This window comes from Castor canadensis, chromosome 3 (genome assembly GCF_047511655.1).
Source record: "Castor canadensis chromosome 3, mCasCan1.hap1v2, whole genome shotgun sequence".
Taxonomy (NCBI): Eukaryota; Metazoa; Chordata; class Mammalia; order Rodentia; family Castoridae; genus Castor; species Castor canadensis.
This window is the reverse complement of record NC_133388.1, coordinates 47,592,397-47,607,236: the sequence shown is the minus strand read 5'-3', so window position 1 is coordinate 47,607,236 and position 14,840 is coordinate 47,592,397. Positions and strand designations below refer to the sequence as shown.

Sequence of the window (14,840 nt, the reverse complement as noted above, 5' to 3'; positions counted from 1 at the left end):
GTACCCCTAGCTCTAAAAAGATTTTTTAAATCAATTTTATGGAGGCCTCATTTTTTTATACTGTAAATTTAATCATATTATACAATCATCACTGCAATCCAGTCTTATTTTTATCACCCCTGTAAGTTTCCTAACACGTATTCATAGTTAATTACCATTCCTTCCCAGCCAACCTCTGATAATGCTTTCTGTTTCCATAGATTTGCCCTTTCTGTACATTTTATATAAATGTAATACCAAGAGACTATTTATGACTTTAATAAAATGTTATAAGCCCTATAGTATAACATAATCACTGAATAATTTTATTCTTATTCAAATTCTTCATTTCTTTATTTGTAATTCCAAAACCCAAAGAATTTTGAGAAACTTTTTAAAAAGAGTTTTTGTGAAACATTTTTATTGGAAGCTAAATATTTTATTCTTAACAAGGTAAAGAAATATAGTAATAATACTAAGGTAATCCCAGCACATGGGAGGCTGAAGCAGGAGAATCATGAGTTCAGGGACAACACCCTGACATGACCCTGTCTCAAAGCACAAAACAACAGAAAGAATTAGCATAATAACAAAAACAGAAACTTCAGGGAGTGACATTAGAATTCACAGGACAACAATGAAAGGGAACTGGCCCAAATGAATCCAAAGTGACGTGAATACCACCACTCTGTCTACTGACCACATGATGCTGACTTCAACAATTTGTTGATTTGCTTTAGACTAAAAGATTCTTGGTTGTTAGTACCATAATTGCTTCATCTTTTTGTTTCTTAAGCCAAATGAAGTAAAACAACTTATTTATCTATCAGTTTTTGTCTCTAGACCTCCACATTGTTCCTTCACCCAACTTCCAAGAAACAGCTCCAATGTGGGGACCAAACAAGGAGATCCTTTGGGAAGGGAGAAAGAAACTGGGTGGCTCACTGGTCTTCTTCTAAGATAGAAACAGAATTCTATCCTGTTGTCACCATGACACGAGTCTCCCCAGGACATCCCCAAATATCCCAAAGATTTCCAGGTGCTGGTGAGAGTGTTTCTAGTAAATTTAGACTGATGACCAATATTGATCAATGCTGGAGAGACCTAAGTTTGCTTCTTGGGGTTAGATTAGAGAAAAAAAATATGTTGTTTCAACAGCCAACACTGGATAAGGGGTGATATTTACTGTCCTTGATTAGCTAACTGGGATAAAATGAACGCAAAGATTACTCAAGTACATAATTTACTGGCAGCTGCAGGTGTGGTCATCATTGTTGATGTTTGTGGGTTCTTATCGTTTACTGTTGATAGATTTCCTCCCTTCTCATGCTGTGTCAGTGCACCGTCTGGTGTCTCCATAAGCCAGTGCTGATGTTTGTTTGTAGTTACAGATAAAAACAAAGACTACATTTTGGGACAAGAGCCCCAAAATGTTTTCCCTGGGTTTTTTGTAAATCTTGAGTCCAAAGAAGAATTGCAGCTATCAGCCAAGCATAATGTTCAGATTTTTTGCTCTCTGTTATCTTCTGTATATAATACTTATTCTTGGCTGGGTTCCAAAATTTTTTATCTAAGGGATTTTTTAAATGTTTTAGTCAGAGCTGGATATGATGGTACACATCTGTAATCCCAGCACTCAAGAGGCTAAAGTATCAGGATCACGTAAGTAGTGAGATCCTGGGTGTTTGGCTCCAGCCTCTTGTCTTTTCATACCCCAAGGCTCTTTTCTTTGCCCCAGAAAGGTGACCATATATGGCTTAGAGACTGCAAGACTCAGGAATACCAGGTTTTTTTAGTTCTCTAACATCACAACCCTATACAAATTCCACTGAGCAGTGTCCATCCAGTCCCACTCATCTGGAGAGAAATCAGTGGACACATCCTTGAATGACAACAGTTCCATTTCCTAGCTTCCGGGGTCTGGGGTCTTCCCGTGTTCTCACAGCACCTGTAGTGAGTGAAGGTCATAACTTTACAAAGGCTGAAAGCTCAATGTCTCTCTATAGGTGAGTTGGGCTGAGTGGGACTCCCAGTATGGTGGTAGTAGAAAGAAAAAAAACATTTTTTGAAAGTAAGTTTCTTGCCAAAGCTATTTTGACAGATAGGAATTGCAGACTAATAGGATACTTCATATACCATAAAATCTACCTGTTAGAATGAGATACAGGTGTTTCTACTATAACATACTATATTCCTGAAAAATCTCTGTTTTGGAGAGTCATATGTCTTCTAAAAAAACAAAACAAAATATGCTTATGGGGAAAATGAAGTTGGAGTAGACCACACAAAACCTTTGTAATTTTGTAAGCAGAGTACTAGCAAAAACAATAATTGATACCTCCTGGGAAATTTTGAATAACTTTGGCTGGCAGCTGCATGTGATTAGAGGCTACTCTAGGAGATATTAAAACCAGAATGAAATCATATATTGAAAATGTTGTCAGTGGGTGGTAAGGGAGGAGGTGGGGGCAGGGGGGAGAAATGACCCAAGCATTGTATGCACATATGAATAATAAAACAATAATAATTAAAAAAAAAAAGAAAGAAAATGTTGTCCTTGGATGCTAAGACAATGCAGATGGACGTCAGTTCCTAGCCAGAGGACTTATAGTTAAGATGGGATGAGGAGATGCAACCCAGCAGTCATGAAAGGATCCACTCTGCGTAGAGAACCCTGGTATGGGGTGGGGGGTCATTTAAATTTTTCTTAAATACATCTGAAGTAAGATAAGCACCTTGGTGACCACTGAGTTGATGACTTTTTCTTAATGAAGGTTATAATTCTGCTATCATAATTTTAGCTTCTCTTGCCTAATATGAATGAACACAACTTGTTTAACATTATAGACATTGTTCCCTTACTTAGCAATCACATTTGAGCATATTTGGTTATATAAAAATGCATGTCATGAACACAACTTGTTTAACATTATAGACATTGTTCCCTTACTTAGCAATCACATTTGAGCATATTTGGTTATATAAAAATGCATGTCATAGAAGAATAAGCAATTCTGTGCACATCAGTTTACTGTTGGCAGTAGAATATATCAGAAATCCTTTTTTAATTATGCTTGATGGGCTGGAAGAGTGGCTCAAGTGGTAAGAGTGCCTCTGTAATTATGCTTGATGAGGAAACACTGTTTTCAAAAATTAATGCAACTCATTGGACAAGATAGGAATATACTAGGAATTTGTGGTACAGCATTCAAAGTGTGATGGAAGTTCTGTCTGTTGATTTTTTTTTCATGTCATTTTGTTTTTTAAATGTTGGCATTACTGGACTGGAAGTGTGGCTCAAGTGGTAGAGTGCCTGCCCAGCAAGCATGAAGGCCTGAGTTTAAACCCCAGTACTGCCAAAAAAAAAAAAAAAGGCATTACTTCCCAGTACCACCCTCACCCTGAGAAATTGGCATTACTATGTCACTAGATGGATTTCTAATTGAACTTGGAATTACATTCTCACTGACAATTTTCTTAGTGTTCCAAACTTTTACCATTTTGAAAAGATACATATATATATGTATACATATATATATATATATACACACATATGAATATATAAATTACCTATATTTAGCTATACATGGTTTGGAACCTTCTTTAAGATCATGAATGAACCATGCTGTTGTTATTTCCTTTAAAAGAGTAAATGAAGAGAGGTATACCAATGATGCATCAGAGAACTTAGAGCTTTCTGAGCATCATATCAGTGCTTTGGGGATGACTTAACAGGGACTGAAACAAGAATAGAATATTTAGCTGGGCACTGGTGGCTTTGCCTGTAATCTTGGCTATTTGGAAGCCCATAATCCTGGTTATTTGGGAGGCGGAGATAAGGAAATCATGGTTTGGAGCCAGACTGGGGAAATAGATCCCAAAACCCTATCTCAGAAATACCCAACACACACAAAATGGGCTGGTGGAATGGCTCAAGCAGTAGAGGGCCTGCCTAGCAAGCATGAAGCCCTGAGTTTATGCCCAAGTACTGCCAAGGGAAAGAAAAAAAAAAAAAGAATATTTGAGAAAGCCTTTGGATGCTTTATAATCAATACTCATTTTTATCACTCGTGCCAAAACAATGGGTCAGATGGATGAAAAATGTATATGAGCACGACTCTGCACTTACTTATAGACGCATACTTCTATTTCCACAAACTAAGACATCCTGTGTTTTTAGACATTGCCAGTTCTTAAGGATTCCTAATTTAAGAATGTTTTTAATATAAATTCTTAATACAAATTGCTTCTATTCTTAATACAAATTACTTTTCATTATGAGAAAATACATTAATATAAATAAGCACATTATAATTTTATTTGACATTATCTTATTAATATAAAATAATAAATCACTTTAACTTTTTACAGCCAATCAAAGTTGTTCAGTATAATATCAATACAGAAGAATTATATTCCTATCTAAAGGAATTCATCCACATACTGTATTTCAGGTAAGATTTTTTCTAACTTTGGCAATTAGATTTTCCTAATAACATTCATAATGATATTTGCTATATAAAATTTGATGCAAAAAAATTGACCTCTATTGCCTTTTATTTGCTTATTTTCAACCTTTTCAAACATATATTTGAAAACTAGAAAACTAGCAAGCATAAGAAAACAAAGCAAATGTCCATTAATAAGAAGATAAGTAAATTATTGTACATCCATACAGTAAAACATCATGCAGTCATCAAGAAGGAATTCTGGGGCTGGGAGATTTAACTCAGTGATAGATCTCTTCCCATCATTCACAAAGCCCTGTGTTCAGTCCCTAGCACAGCACCAAAAAAAAAAAGGAGTTCTGTACCTATATGTAGTGATATAGAAAAATACCTTAGGTATATTGATAAGTGAAAAAGATGCTGAAGAACATCTATGGAATGAATGTTTCTTTTTGAATATTTGTATATACATACACAAAAATGAAAAAGTATATAAATTACTGTCAGTGGTAATTTCTGCCTAGTAAAAATATTAGGTACTTGTGCTTTCCAAGATAATGTCTTTAACATTTGGAGTTTTGTCAGTATATATTTCTTGTGTAGCCCCCCCCAAAACCAAAATATCTTTATAATGACTAAAACTGATAATCATAATAGGCTGTAGTTTTAGTTTTTTGAGATTAATGAGTTATAAAATTCCTGACACCATGTATGGCACCTTGTAAGAACTTAGAAATACAGTCTTTAGGAGTAATAAAATGGAGATGTCCTTTTGTCATAAAGCATCTTAAGCTAAGATAGTACAACTTTTTATTTTTAAGTTGTATTACATACCAAAATAAATACAAACATTACTTTTAAAAACAAAACTTTCATTTTCAGGCATCTGTTGGTGAATCCCAGAGACCGCCGAGTTGTGGTTATTGAGTCGGTATTATGTCCTTCTCACTTCAGAGAGACACTCACTCGTGTTCTTTTCAAATATTTTGAGGTACCTATTTTTAAATCAAATTAGTAAGTTGTTTTTAAATTGTAAAGAAGGTTGGGAGTAGAGTTCAGTGGAGTGAGCTTGCCTAGCATGTGTAAGACTTAAAAAAATGAAGGTTTTGGTTGGTTTTTTTTCTTGTCTGTTCTGTGGGTTGAACTCAGGGCCTCATGCTTGCTAGGCAGGTGCTCTACCATTTGAGCCACTCTGCCAGCCCTTTTTTTGTGTTGGATATTTTTGAGATAGTGTCTTTTGAACTATTTGCCTGGTGCTGACTTCCAACCATGATATTCCTAACCTCTGCCTCCTGAATAGCGAGGATTAGAGGTGTGAGCCACTGGCATGTGGCTACATAATTAGGTCTTGAGGGAATCTTCTCCCCCACAACCCACACAACATAATTTTTTGGGTAGGTACTTAATACTTAAACTAAAAAGTCCATATTTTGTCTACAACCAGACCACAGTAAATGCACTTGATCTCGTCTAAAAGGTCCACATTTTATTTCCTTCTTTGTATGTACTACACATTATATTTAAGGAACCAGATGAAAGAAACCTCTTTAAACTTACCATTTATTTTCTTTCTTTGAATTGTTTTTTCATGCTTAGTTAGCATTTTAACTAATGCTTGATAATCTAATGTTTAGAGATTTCTTCTTATTAGTGTTTCTGTTATTCATCTTTTTTTTTTTTTTGGTGGGACTGGGGTTTGAACTTAGGGCTTTGCACTTGCAAAGCAGGTGCTGTGCTGCTTGAGCCACACCTCCAGTCCATTTTGGCTCTGCTTATTTTGGAGATGGGGGCCTTAAGAGCTATTTGCCTGAGCTGGCCTTGAACCACGATCCTTTCTATTTTAGCCTCCAGAGTATCTAGGATTATAGGCATAAGCCCAGTGGTTATTCATCTTAATGTAGGTTTTTCTATTTGGGAACTTTTTTCAGAATTTCAGTGCTGTGGAGTTTATGGTGTATTTCTTCTAGTTCTTCCTAGTTTCTGTTGCTTAGTTACATTGTCTATAGTAAATTATTCAATTCTTTAGCCTTTAATTTCCTTCTAAATAGAATATTTAAGTATTGTCTCCCTTAGAGTAATTAGGAATGCGACTTATGTCTTGTTATTACATGTAGATTTCATTTTATAGGAGTCAAGATTATTTTAAGACCAAGAATGTGTTGTAAGATTTTTACATCTCACAATAAAAAATCTCTGCCTTGAAATTAAGAGTTCTTTTTGGCAAGAGAAAATGGAAGATTATATAAAATGTATGCAGTATACAAGAAATTAGTTACGTATAAATGTTTTTCATACGTATTACTGAACTCAAAATACACCTTATTCCAAAAATCGAAATATCTTTGTGTGGCATGGGCATTTAGTATTTGTTATATTTTGATAAAACAATACAAAGAAACAGATTGCATAGCTGCCTGTCCTTATTGATATCACTGACCAGGAATTTCACTGCAATAGGGAGAACACAGAACAAAACAATAAGAAGTCATACCAGGCCAGGCATGATCATGCACATCTGTAATCTCAGGTACTAGGAAGGCTCAGGCAGTAGGATCATGAGTTCAAAGTCAGCGTAGACAAAGTTACTGAGACCCTGTCTTAAAAAAAAAAAAAAGCAGGGCTGGAGGCATGACTCAAATGGTTAGAGCACCTGCCTCACAATCACGAAGCCCTGAGTTCAAACCCCAGTACTGACTAAAAAGAAAAAGCAAAACACATGAAAAAATGCTCACCATCTCTAGCAATAAAGGAAATGCAAATTAAAACCACGCTAAGATTCCACCTCATCCCTGTTAGAATAGCCATCATCAGCAACACCACCAACAACAGGTGTTGGCGAGGATGCGGGGAAAAAGGAACCCTCTTACACTGTTGGTGGGAATGTAAACTAGTACAACCACTCTGGAAAAAAATTTGGAGGCTACTTAAAAAGCTAGACATTGATCTACCATTTGATCCAGCAATACCACTCTTGGGGATATACCCAAAAGACTGTGACACAGGTTACTCCAGAGGCACCTGCACACCCATGTTTATTGCGGCACTATTCACAATAGCCAAATTATGGAAACAGCCAAGATGCCCCACCACTGACGAATGGATTAAGAAAATGTGGTATCTATACACAATGGAATTTTATGCAGCCATGAAGAAGAACGAAATGTTATCATTCGCTGGTAAATGGATGGAATTGGAGAATATCATTCTGAGTGAGGTTAGCCTGGCCCAAAAGACCAAAAATCGTATGTTCTCCCTCATATGTGGACATTAGATCAAGGGCAAACACAACAATGGGATTGGACTTTGAGCACATGATAAAAGCGAGAGCACACAAGGGAGGGGTGAGGATAGGTAAGACACCTAAAAAACTAGCTAGCATTTGTTGCCCTCAATGCAGAGAAACTAAAGCAGATACCTTAAAAGCAACTGAGGCCAATAGGAAAAACTAGCTAGCATTTGTTGCCCTCAACGCAGAGAAACTAAAGCAGATACCTTAAAAGCAACTGAGGCCAATAGGAAAAGGGGACCAGAAACTAGAGAAAAGGTTAGATCAAAAAGAATTAACCTAGAAGGTAACACACACGCACAGGAAATTAATGTGAGTCAATGCCCTGTATAGCTATCCTTATCTCAACCATCAAAAACCCTTGTTCCTTCCTATTATTGCTTATACTCTCTCTACAACAAAATTAGAAATAAGGACAAAATAGTTTCTTCTGGGTATTGAGGGGGTGGGGGGGAGAGGGAGGGGGCGGAGTGGGTGGTAAGGGAGGGGGTGGGGGCAGGGGGGAGAAATGACCCAAGCCTTGTATGCACATATGAATAAAAAAAAAAAAAAAAAACAAATGGGCTGGGGGTATGGTAGAGCACTTTCCTATGAGTTTTCAGTCCACAGCACTGAAGTGGGAGGGGCATCATATCAGTCCTGAATACAGAAGAAAATACTTTCTGGGTGCTTGTATCATAGCTACTCGGGAGGATTGTGGTTTGAGGCTGGCCGGGACAAATAGTTCTCATGACCTTATCTCCAAAATAATCAGAGCAAAGTGGGCTGGAGGTGTGGCTTAAGTAGTAGACTGCCCGCTTTTCAATCCCTGAGTTCAAACTCCAGTCTCACCAAAAAAAAAAGAGAGAGAAAAAGAAGATTCTCTGTATTTATACTTCAGTGTTTAATTATGTTTGTGTTAATCCTTAGTATTCTCTTCTCATATATGACTAGAGTTCCTGCTGTATCTATTTAGATAGAGGAAATAAAACAGTTATTTTGTCCGCCTTTTAATTATGCTGGACTTTCCTGTTTTGTTTACTTATGGGGCCCGGCATAGTGGCTCATACCTGTAAATCCTAGCTACTTGGGAAGCTGAGATTGGAAGTATTGCTGTCTAAGGCCAGCCTGAGCAAGTAGTTCTTATGACCCCCATCTCCAACCAGAGTAAAATGGCCTGGAGGTGTGGCCCAAGCAGTAGTGTGCCTGCTTTGCAAGTGTAAAGCCCTGAGTTCAAACCCCAGTCCCACCAAAAACAAAGCAAATACTGAGTCTCATTATGGTTTGATTGCTAATGTTTTGGTTTTTTCTAGGTTCCATCTGTCTTGCTTGCTCCGAGTCATCTAATGGCTCTACTGACACTTGGGATTAACTCTGCCATGGTCCTGGATTGTGGATACAGGGAAAGCCTGGTGTTACCTGTATCTTTTTGTCAATTATCCAATGTAGTTATTATTTTTTTTTTATTTATTTATCATTTTTATATTTACTCACATGTGTATACATGTGGCTTGGGCCACCTCTACCCCTACCCCTTCTAATGTAGTTTTTTACTTTACTTTGACTAAAATAATTAGGCTTAATAAAGGTGATTTTTATTGTATTTTGAGTTACCATTATCATGTGGTAAAAAGTCATGGGATTATAAGACTTAAATTTACTTTTTGTAGAAATTATCATTATAATTTGGTCCTAGTATATACTTAGGAATAGACCTGATGAATATTATGTTCAGTTTTTGAAAGGAACATTGACTAATCAGAACGTGTCAAAGAAGTTGACTAGAATAGTTCAATTGTAAGGAAAAAATGGTACAGTGAGTAATTAGAGAAATTGAAATGAGAAAATTCAGTCAAGAAAAAAATCTTAGCTGGTGCCCATGGCTCATGCCTGTAATCCTAGCTACTCAGGAGACAGATTAGGAGGATTGTGGTTTGAAGCCAAGCCAGGCAAATAGTTTTGCAAAACCCTATCTTGAAAATCCCGTCACAAAAATAGGGTTAGTGGAGTGGCTCAAGGTGAAGGCCCTGAATTCAAGCCCCGGTACTGCAAAAAAAAAAAAAAAAAAGAAAAAAAATTCTTAAGGGCTAGTGGAATGGCTTAAGTGCTAAGAGCACCTGCCTAGCAAGAGTGAGACCCTGAGTTCAAATCCCAGTACCGCCAAAAAAAGACTAAATTGTTCAAGCTGGGCACCGATAGCTGCAATTCATCAAAAGGTTCAAATAGTTCAAGAGACCCTAGCTCAACAAAGCCTGACACAAAAAAAGGCTGGCTTAGTGCCTCAAGGTGTAGGCCCTGAATTCAAACCCAAAATACTGCAAAGGAAAAAAGAAAAAAAATCTTAAAATGGTGGACTAAAATTAGCCTTCAAATAGCTGAAGGGTTCACTGTTAAAAAAAAGGGGGGGGGGCAGGTGGAAATGTATTTTTTTTCTCTATCTCCTGAGGCTGTCATGGAGGTAGTAAACCAGAGGGTTTATGAACTTGGGTTTTGGAATCAAATGTACAGTAAGTATAAGTCTTAGCTATGCATGATATTGGTCAAGTAGCATAAACTCTTGGCCTTTGTTTATGCATATATAAAATGGCAATGATAATATTTCTGTCTTATGTAAGAGTTGTGTGGGTTGAGTAAGGTAATTTGTGTAAAGTATTTCGTGTAGGATCTGACATACGATAACTTACTCTGTAAACACTACAGTTTTTATATCCACTAGGGAAGAAGCAATGATTCAAGCTGTTCCCACATGAAATTACTGATCATATGAATTGGTACATTCTTTTTCACTATAAACATTTAAATAAAGTTATAGGTAAACATTTTTTTGAATTTTCACAATGGACATTGTTTCATGGAAAGGTGATTGAAGCATATGAATGTAAGATCTTCTACAGTTTTGAGGTTACATTTGTATTTATTAAGGGAAATATTCAAGGGAAGAAAATAACCATTTACTTATAAGGAACTAAATTAGGTGATAGCTATTTAAATATAAAGTCCTTTGTGTTTAATTTTCAAAAAAACTGTCATAAGTATTATTCTCCTCATGTAAATGAGAACACTTTTTTCGTGGCATTGGGGTTTGAACTCCAGGGCCTCACACTTATTAATCAGATGCTCTTATTGCTTGAGCCACCCCATCAGCCTTTTTTTTTTGTGATAGGTTTTTTCAAGATAGGGTCTCCAAACTACTTGCCTGGAGTTGGCTTTGAATCTTGATCCTCCTGATTAGCTAGGATTATAGGTGTGAGCCACTGGTGCCTGGCCAAAACTAACATTCTTACAGTATACTTTTTTTCCATTTTATAATATTATACTTAGAAAACATTACAAAACAATAACCAAAATAAGGTAGTTACCCACAATACAGTATCATGCACTATCCTCTTAGTTCTGTCCAAAAGAAATACAGTGTGGGCCATATATGTAATTTAAACTTTTCTAAGAACCACATTTTAAAAAATATAAAAAATGAAATAATGCATTTTATTTAACCCAGAATACCTAAAATATTCTAATATATAATCGATAAACAATTATAATGAAATCTAGTTTTTTTAATTAAATTCTTCTAAATTTGTTATATAGCTTTATTCTTAAAGCATATCTTAATTCTGTGTATCTGAATTTCAAGTGCTCAATAGCCCCATATGGTTAGTAGCTTCTTTATTGGACGCCCCAGCCCTAATTAATGAAGTGTGTGTGTGTGTGTGTGTGTGTGTGTGTGTGTGAAAAGAATTTTTTTTATTTTTCTGTAATTCTTTTAGAAATAAATACAAATTTGTCACCAAAGTGATTTAGAATAATACCAGTAGAAGGTGAGGTAAATATCAATGAAACAACATTTAATCGCCTAAAATAGTAATGTCCTTGACTACACTATAGATATATGAAGGAATTCCAGTACTGAATTGTTGGGGAGCACTCCCCCTAGGAGGAAAAGCTCTTCACAAGTAAGTTTCTTACAATTTAGCACATTTTCTTCACCACTGCCACCAAAGCAGACGTTAATGTGTTTATTGATCATTGATCAATGGAAGGCTTATAATATGGACATTAATTTCATTTATTTTGTTCTCCATTAGCTTTGAATGTATTCTTTATGGATAAAACTTTTTACATAAAACATCATGGTCTTTTTAAGTTATGTGGTGCAAGTGTTAAATAAGAAAAGGATATCAGTTGCCATATTTTAATTTCAGTAACTTTTTCACATTTCAGGGAGCTGGAAACTCAGCTGTTGGAACAATGTACTGTTGACACAGGTGCTGCTAAAGAACAGAGTCTTCCCTCAGTGATGGGTAAATTCATGTTAAGCTGTTCTTTTCATTTCTTTAACTTATGTTTCAGTCTTTGCCCTGTTACATAGTTATTTTCATTTCCCTTCCACCACTCTGATGACCTTTCTTCAATTATAAGATCATCATTAAGGTGTTAATCACCAAATCAAAATGTTGTGCTTTAGTCATTGGAATTTTTATTCTCTTTTTTTTTTTTGGCTGATATTGGGCTTTGAACTCAGGGCCTTAATTCTTGCTAGGCAGTCTGTCTACCACTTGAGCCATACCTCCAGCCTGATCTTTTACTCTTGAAATTCCGTCTTCTATTTGCTTTCTGGATTCTTTCTTGTGATGTTCTGTTAAACTATGTATGCCACCTGGGAAAATTAGCACTCCTGAAAATGAACACATCATCTCTTTCCTCATACTCCTTTCAATTCATCATTATTACATAAAGATAACTTTTTCCTTACTTCTCATTTTAGCATACACTTTAAATTCTCCCTTAGAAATCTCTTTCACATTTTAATCTCTTTTTACTATCTTTCATACCATCAGACATCTGAAAACAAAGACATTGTTTTAATATGGGCCCTCATTATTTCTTGCTTGGATTATTATAGGAGCCTTTAGCTGGGATGTTTTTCCTTGCCTATTTGGGTTTTTCTCTCTCTTTACATGACCTGGCTGGAATGTCAGCTCAATTGTGAAGCCTTCCTCATCTTCCCTAAACAGAGTAAATTATTCCTCTGTTAACCCTCAGTAGTATTTATTAGAGCCCATGTGATGCATACTTACTTGTCCCAATAGACTTTGAGGTTCCCTATCTTAGTGGTTTTTTTGTTTGTTTTTTGGTAGGGCCGGGGTTTGAACTTGTTTTCATGCTTGGAAAGCAAGTGCTCTACTGCTTGAGCTACATGTCCAGTCCATTTTGCTCTGGTTATTTTGGAGATGGGGGTTTCACCAGTTATTTGCCCAGGCTTGGCAAATAACTACGATCCTACTCATCTCAGCCTACCAAGCACTTAGGATTATAGGCGTGAGCCACTGGTGCCTGGCAGTTCTTAGATCTATAGCATCTAGTATGGTGCTTGGGCACTGCATATATGTTGGAAACAAAATGGAAGGTTTTAGGACAGTTAGCCTTGCTTACCATGTTTTCCTCGTGCTCCTGCATGATCACTGTTAAGATAATGGGATTTTTCATTCTGATCATGAAAGTCTGATTCTATTTTTTCTATTCCAGATAAACTTTGTTACAATCTTAGTGTATCACAATGGCAAGTAATTTAGAAAAGGTTTCCAAAGACAATAAATTCAGTGTAGCATTCCAAGATTTTTTTTAAAATAAAGATCTTACTTAAAACTGATTATAAAAGCAGGAAGATCGTGGTTCAAAGCCAGCCAGGGCAAATAGTTCGTGAGATCCTATCTTGAAAAAAACCATCACAAAAAAGGGCTGTGGAGTGACTCAAGGTGTAGGCCTTGAGTTCATACCCCAGTACCACACCACACACATGCACACAAAAACTTATTATATGCTAGACATGGTGGCATGCACTTGTAATCCCTGCTACTCAGGAGGCTGAGGCAGAAGGATTTTGAATTTGAGGCTAGCGTGGGCAACAGGAAGACCCCCATCTCAACAGCAGTAGCAACAGCAAAACCACTAATTATAACATTTTCTTTGAGTGCATATGCTTTCATTTTAATGTACCTTCTTGGGCTGATTCTAATGTTTCTTACCCATATACATCAAAATCCCAGTCTGATAGCCGTGTGGTCCTAACATTTTAGAACTAAAACATAATTTTTAGTTTGTTTAGTTTGTTGAATCACCTATACAGGAGGATCAGAAATGCAAACAAATTTAAAATATCTCTTTCCGATGTCCTTAGCAAAGTTTAGGTGTAGGTCTTAGGTATACTTGATTATCATACTTATTTATTAGTCATGAATAATGTTTTTTTTTTTTGTGGTGGTGCTTAGGTTTGAACTCGGGGTTTCATGCTTGCTAGGCAGGCACTCTACCATTTGAGCCACTGCACCAGCCAGTCATGAATAATGTTTTGCTTCCTTTCAAAAGCAGTGTGATTAAATAGGCTTTTACAAAATTATGGTTTAACATTTTGAAGTTGTGGTTTTTAATTAATTTTAATGCTTAATTTCAGTGGCTTTCAGAACTGAAAGATGTAGAAGATAAGACATGTAGACCTGTGTGGAAGAATTGCATGTTTATGCTTATTAATTCATGATTCATTTTTTAGCTATAAATTTCTGTATTTTCTGATATCAATAATTTGTTCTTACAAAACAAAGTATTTTAAGTTATTGAAGAATGGGTTTGGCCAGGTGCCTGTGACTCATGCCTATAATCCTTGCTGCTTAGGAGGCAGAGATCAGGAGGATCAAGGTTCGAAGCCAGCCTAGGCAAATATTTCTGCGAGACCTTATCTCAAAAAACCCTTGGCAAAAAAGGGCTGGTGGGGTGGAGAGGCTCAAAGTGTAGGCCCCGAGTTCAAGCCCCAGTGCCGCAAAAAAAAAAGAATGGGTTTAGAAGACTTTAAGTTAGAAAATTTTGCTTGTAACTCACAAAAGGAGAGATTGTTAACATATAATCATATAACATGGATAAAATATCCAAACATCTATCTTTCAAAGCCTCTGTATTGTACAGGTTCTTTGAAAAAGGTACTTGCTCATTATTCTTTTCTGTAGTACTGGGATTTGAACTCAGGACTTTTGTACTTGATAGACCAGTACTCAACCACCTCAGCCTTTTTCTTGATGGACAAGATAAAAGATTGTGTGTACTTCTTTTTAAAAATATGTACTGGGTTTGAATATTACTGGCAGCTATTAGTTGTC

General features: G+C 36.3%; 1 protein-coding gene and 1 pseudogene across 2 annotated transcripts in view; one reads left to right on the top strand and one right to left on the bottom strand.

The window, feature by feature from the left end:
- The window catches only part of Actr10 (actin related protein 10), a 29,732-nt gene that overhangs the window by 2,687 nt on the left and 12,205 nt on the right, over positions 1-14,840 (top strand). Inside the window, exons 3-7 of one of the 2 annotated variants that reach the window (XM_020185188.2) lie at positions 4,351-4,433; positions 5,310-5,418; positions 9,006-9,113; positions 11,578-11,645; positions 11,914-11,993. In XM_020185188.2, the coding sequence (XP_020040777.2) occupies positions 4,351-4,433; positions 5,310-5,418; positions 9,006-9,113; positions 11,578-11,645; positions 11,914-11,993 (448 nt within the window). The remainder of the gene's footprint in view (positions 1-4,350; positions 4,434-5,309; positions 5,419-9,005; positions 9,114-11,577; positions 11,646-11,913; positions 11,994-14,840) is intronic. The other variant, XM_074067906.1, reaches the window with a different exon arrangement.
- Positions 389-14,840, bottom strand: part of LOC109700123 (zinc finger protein 736-like) — a 72,585-nt pseudogene continuing 58,133 nt past the window's right edge.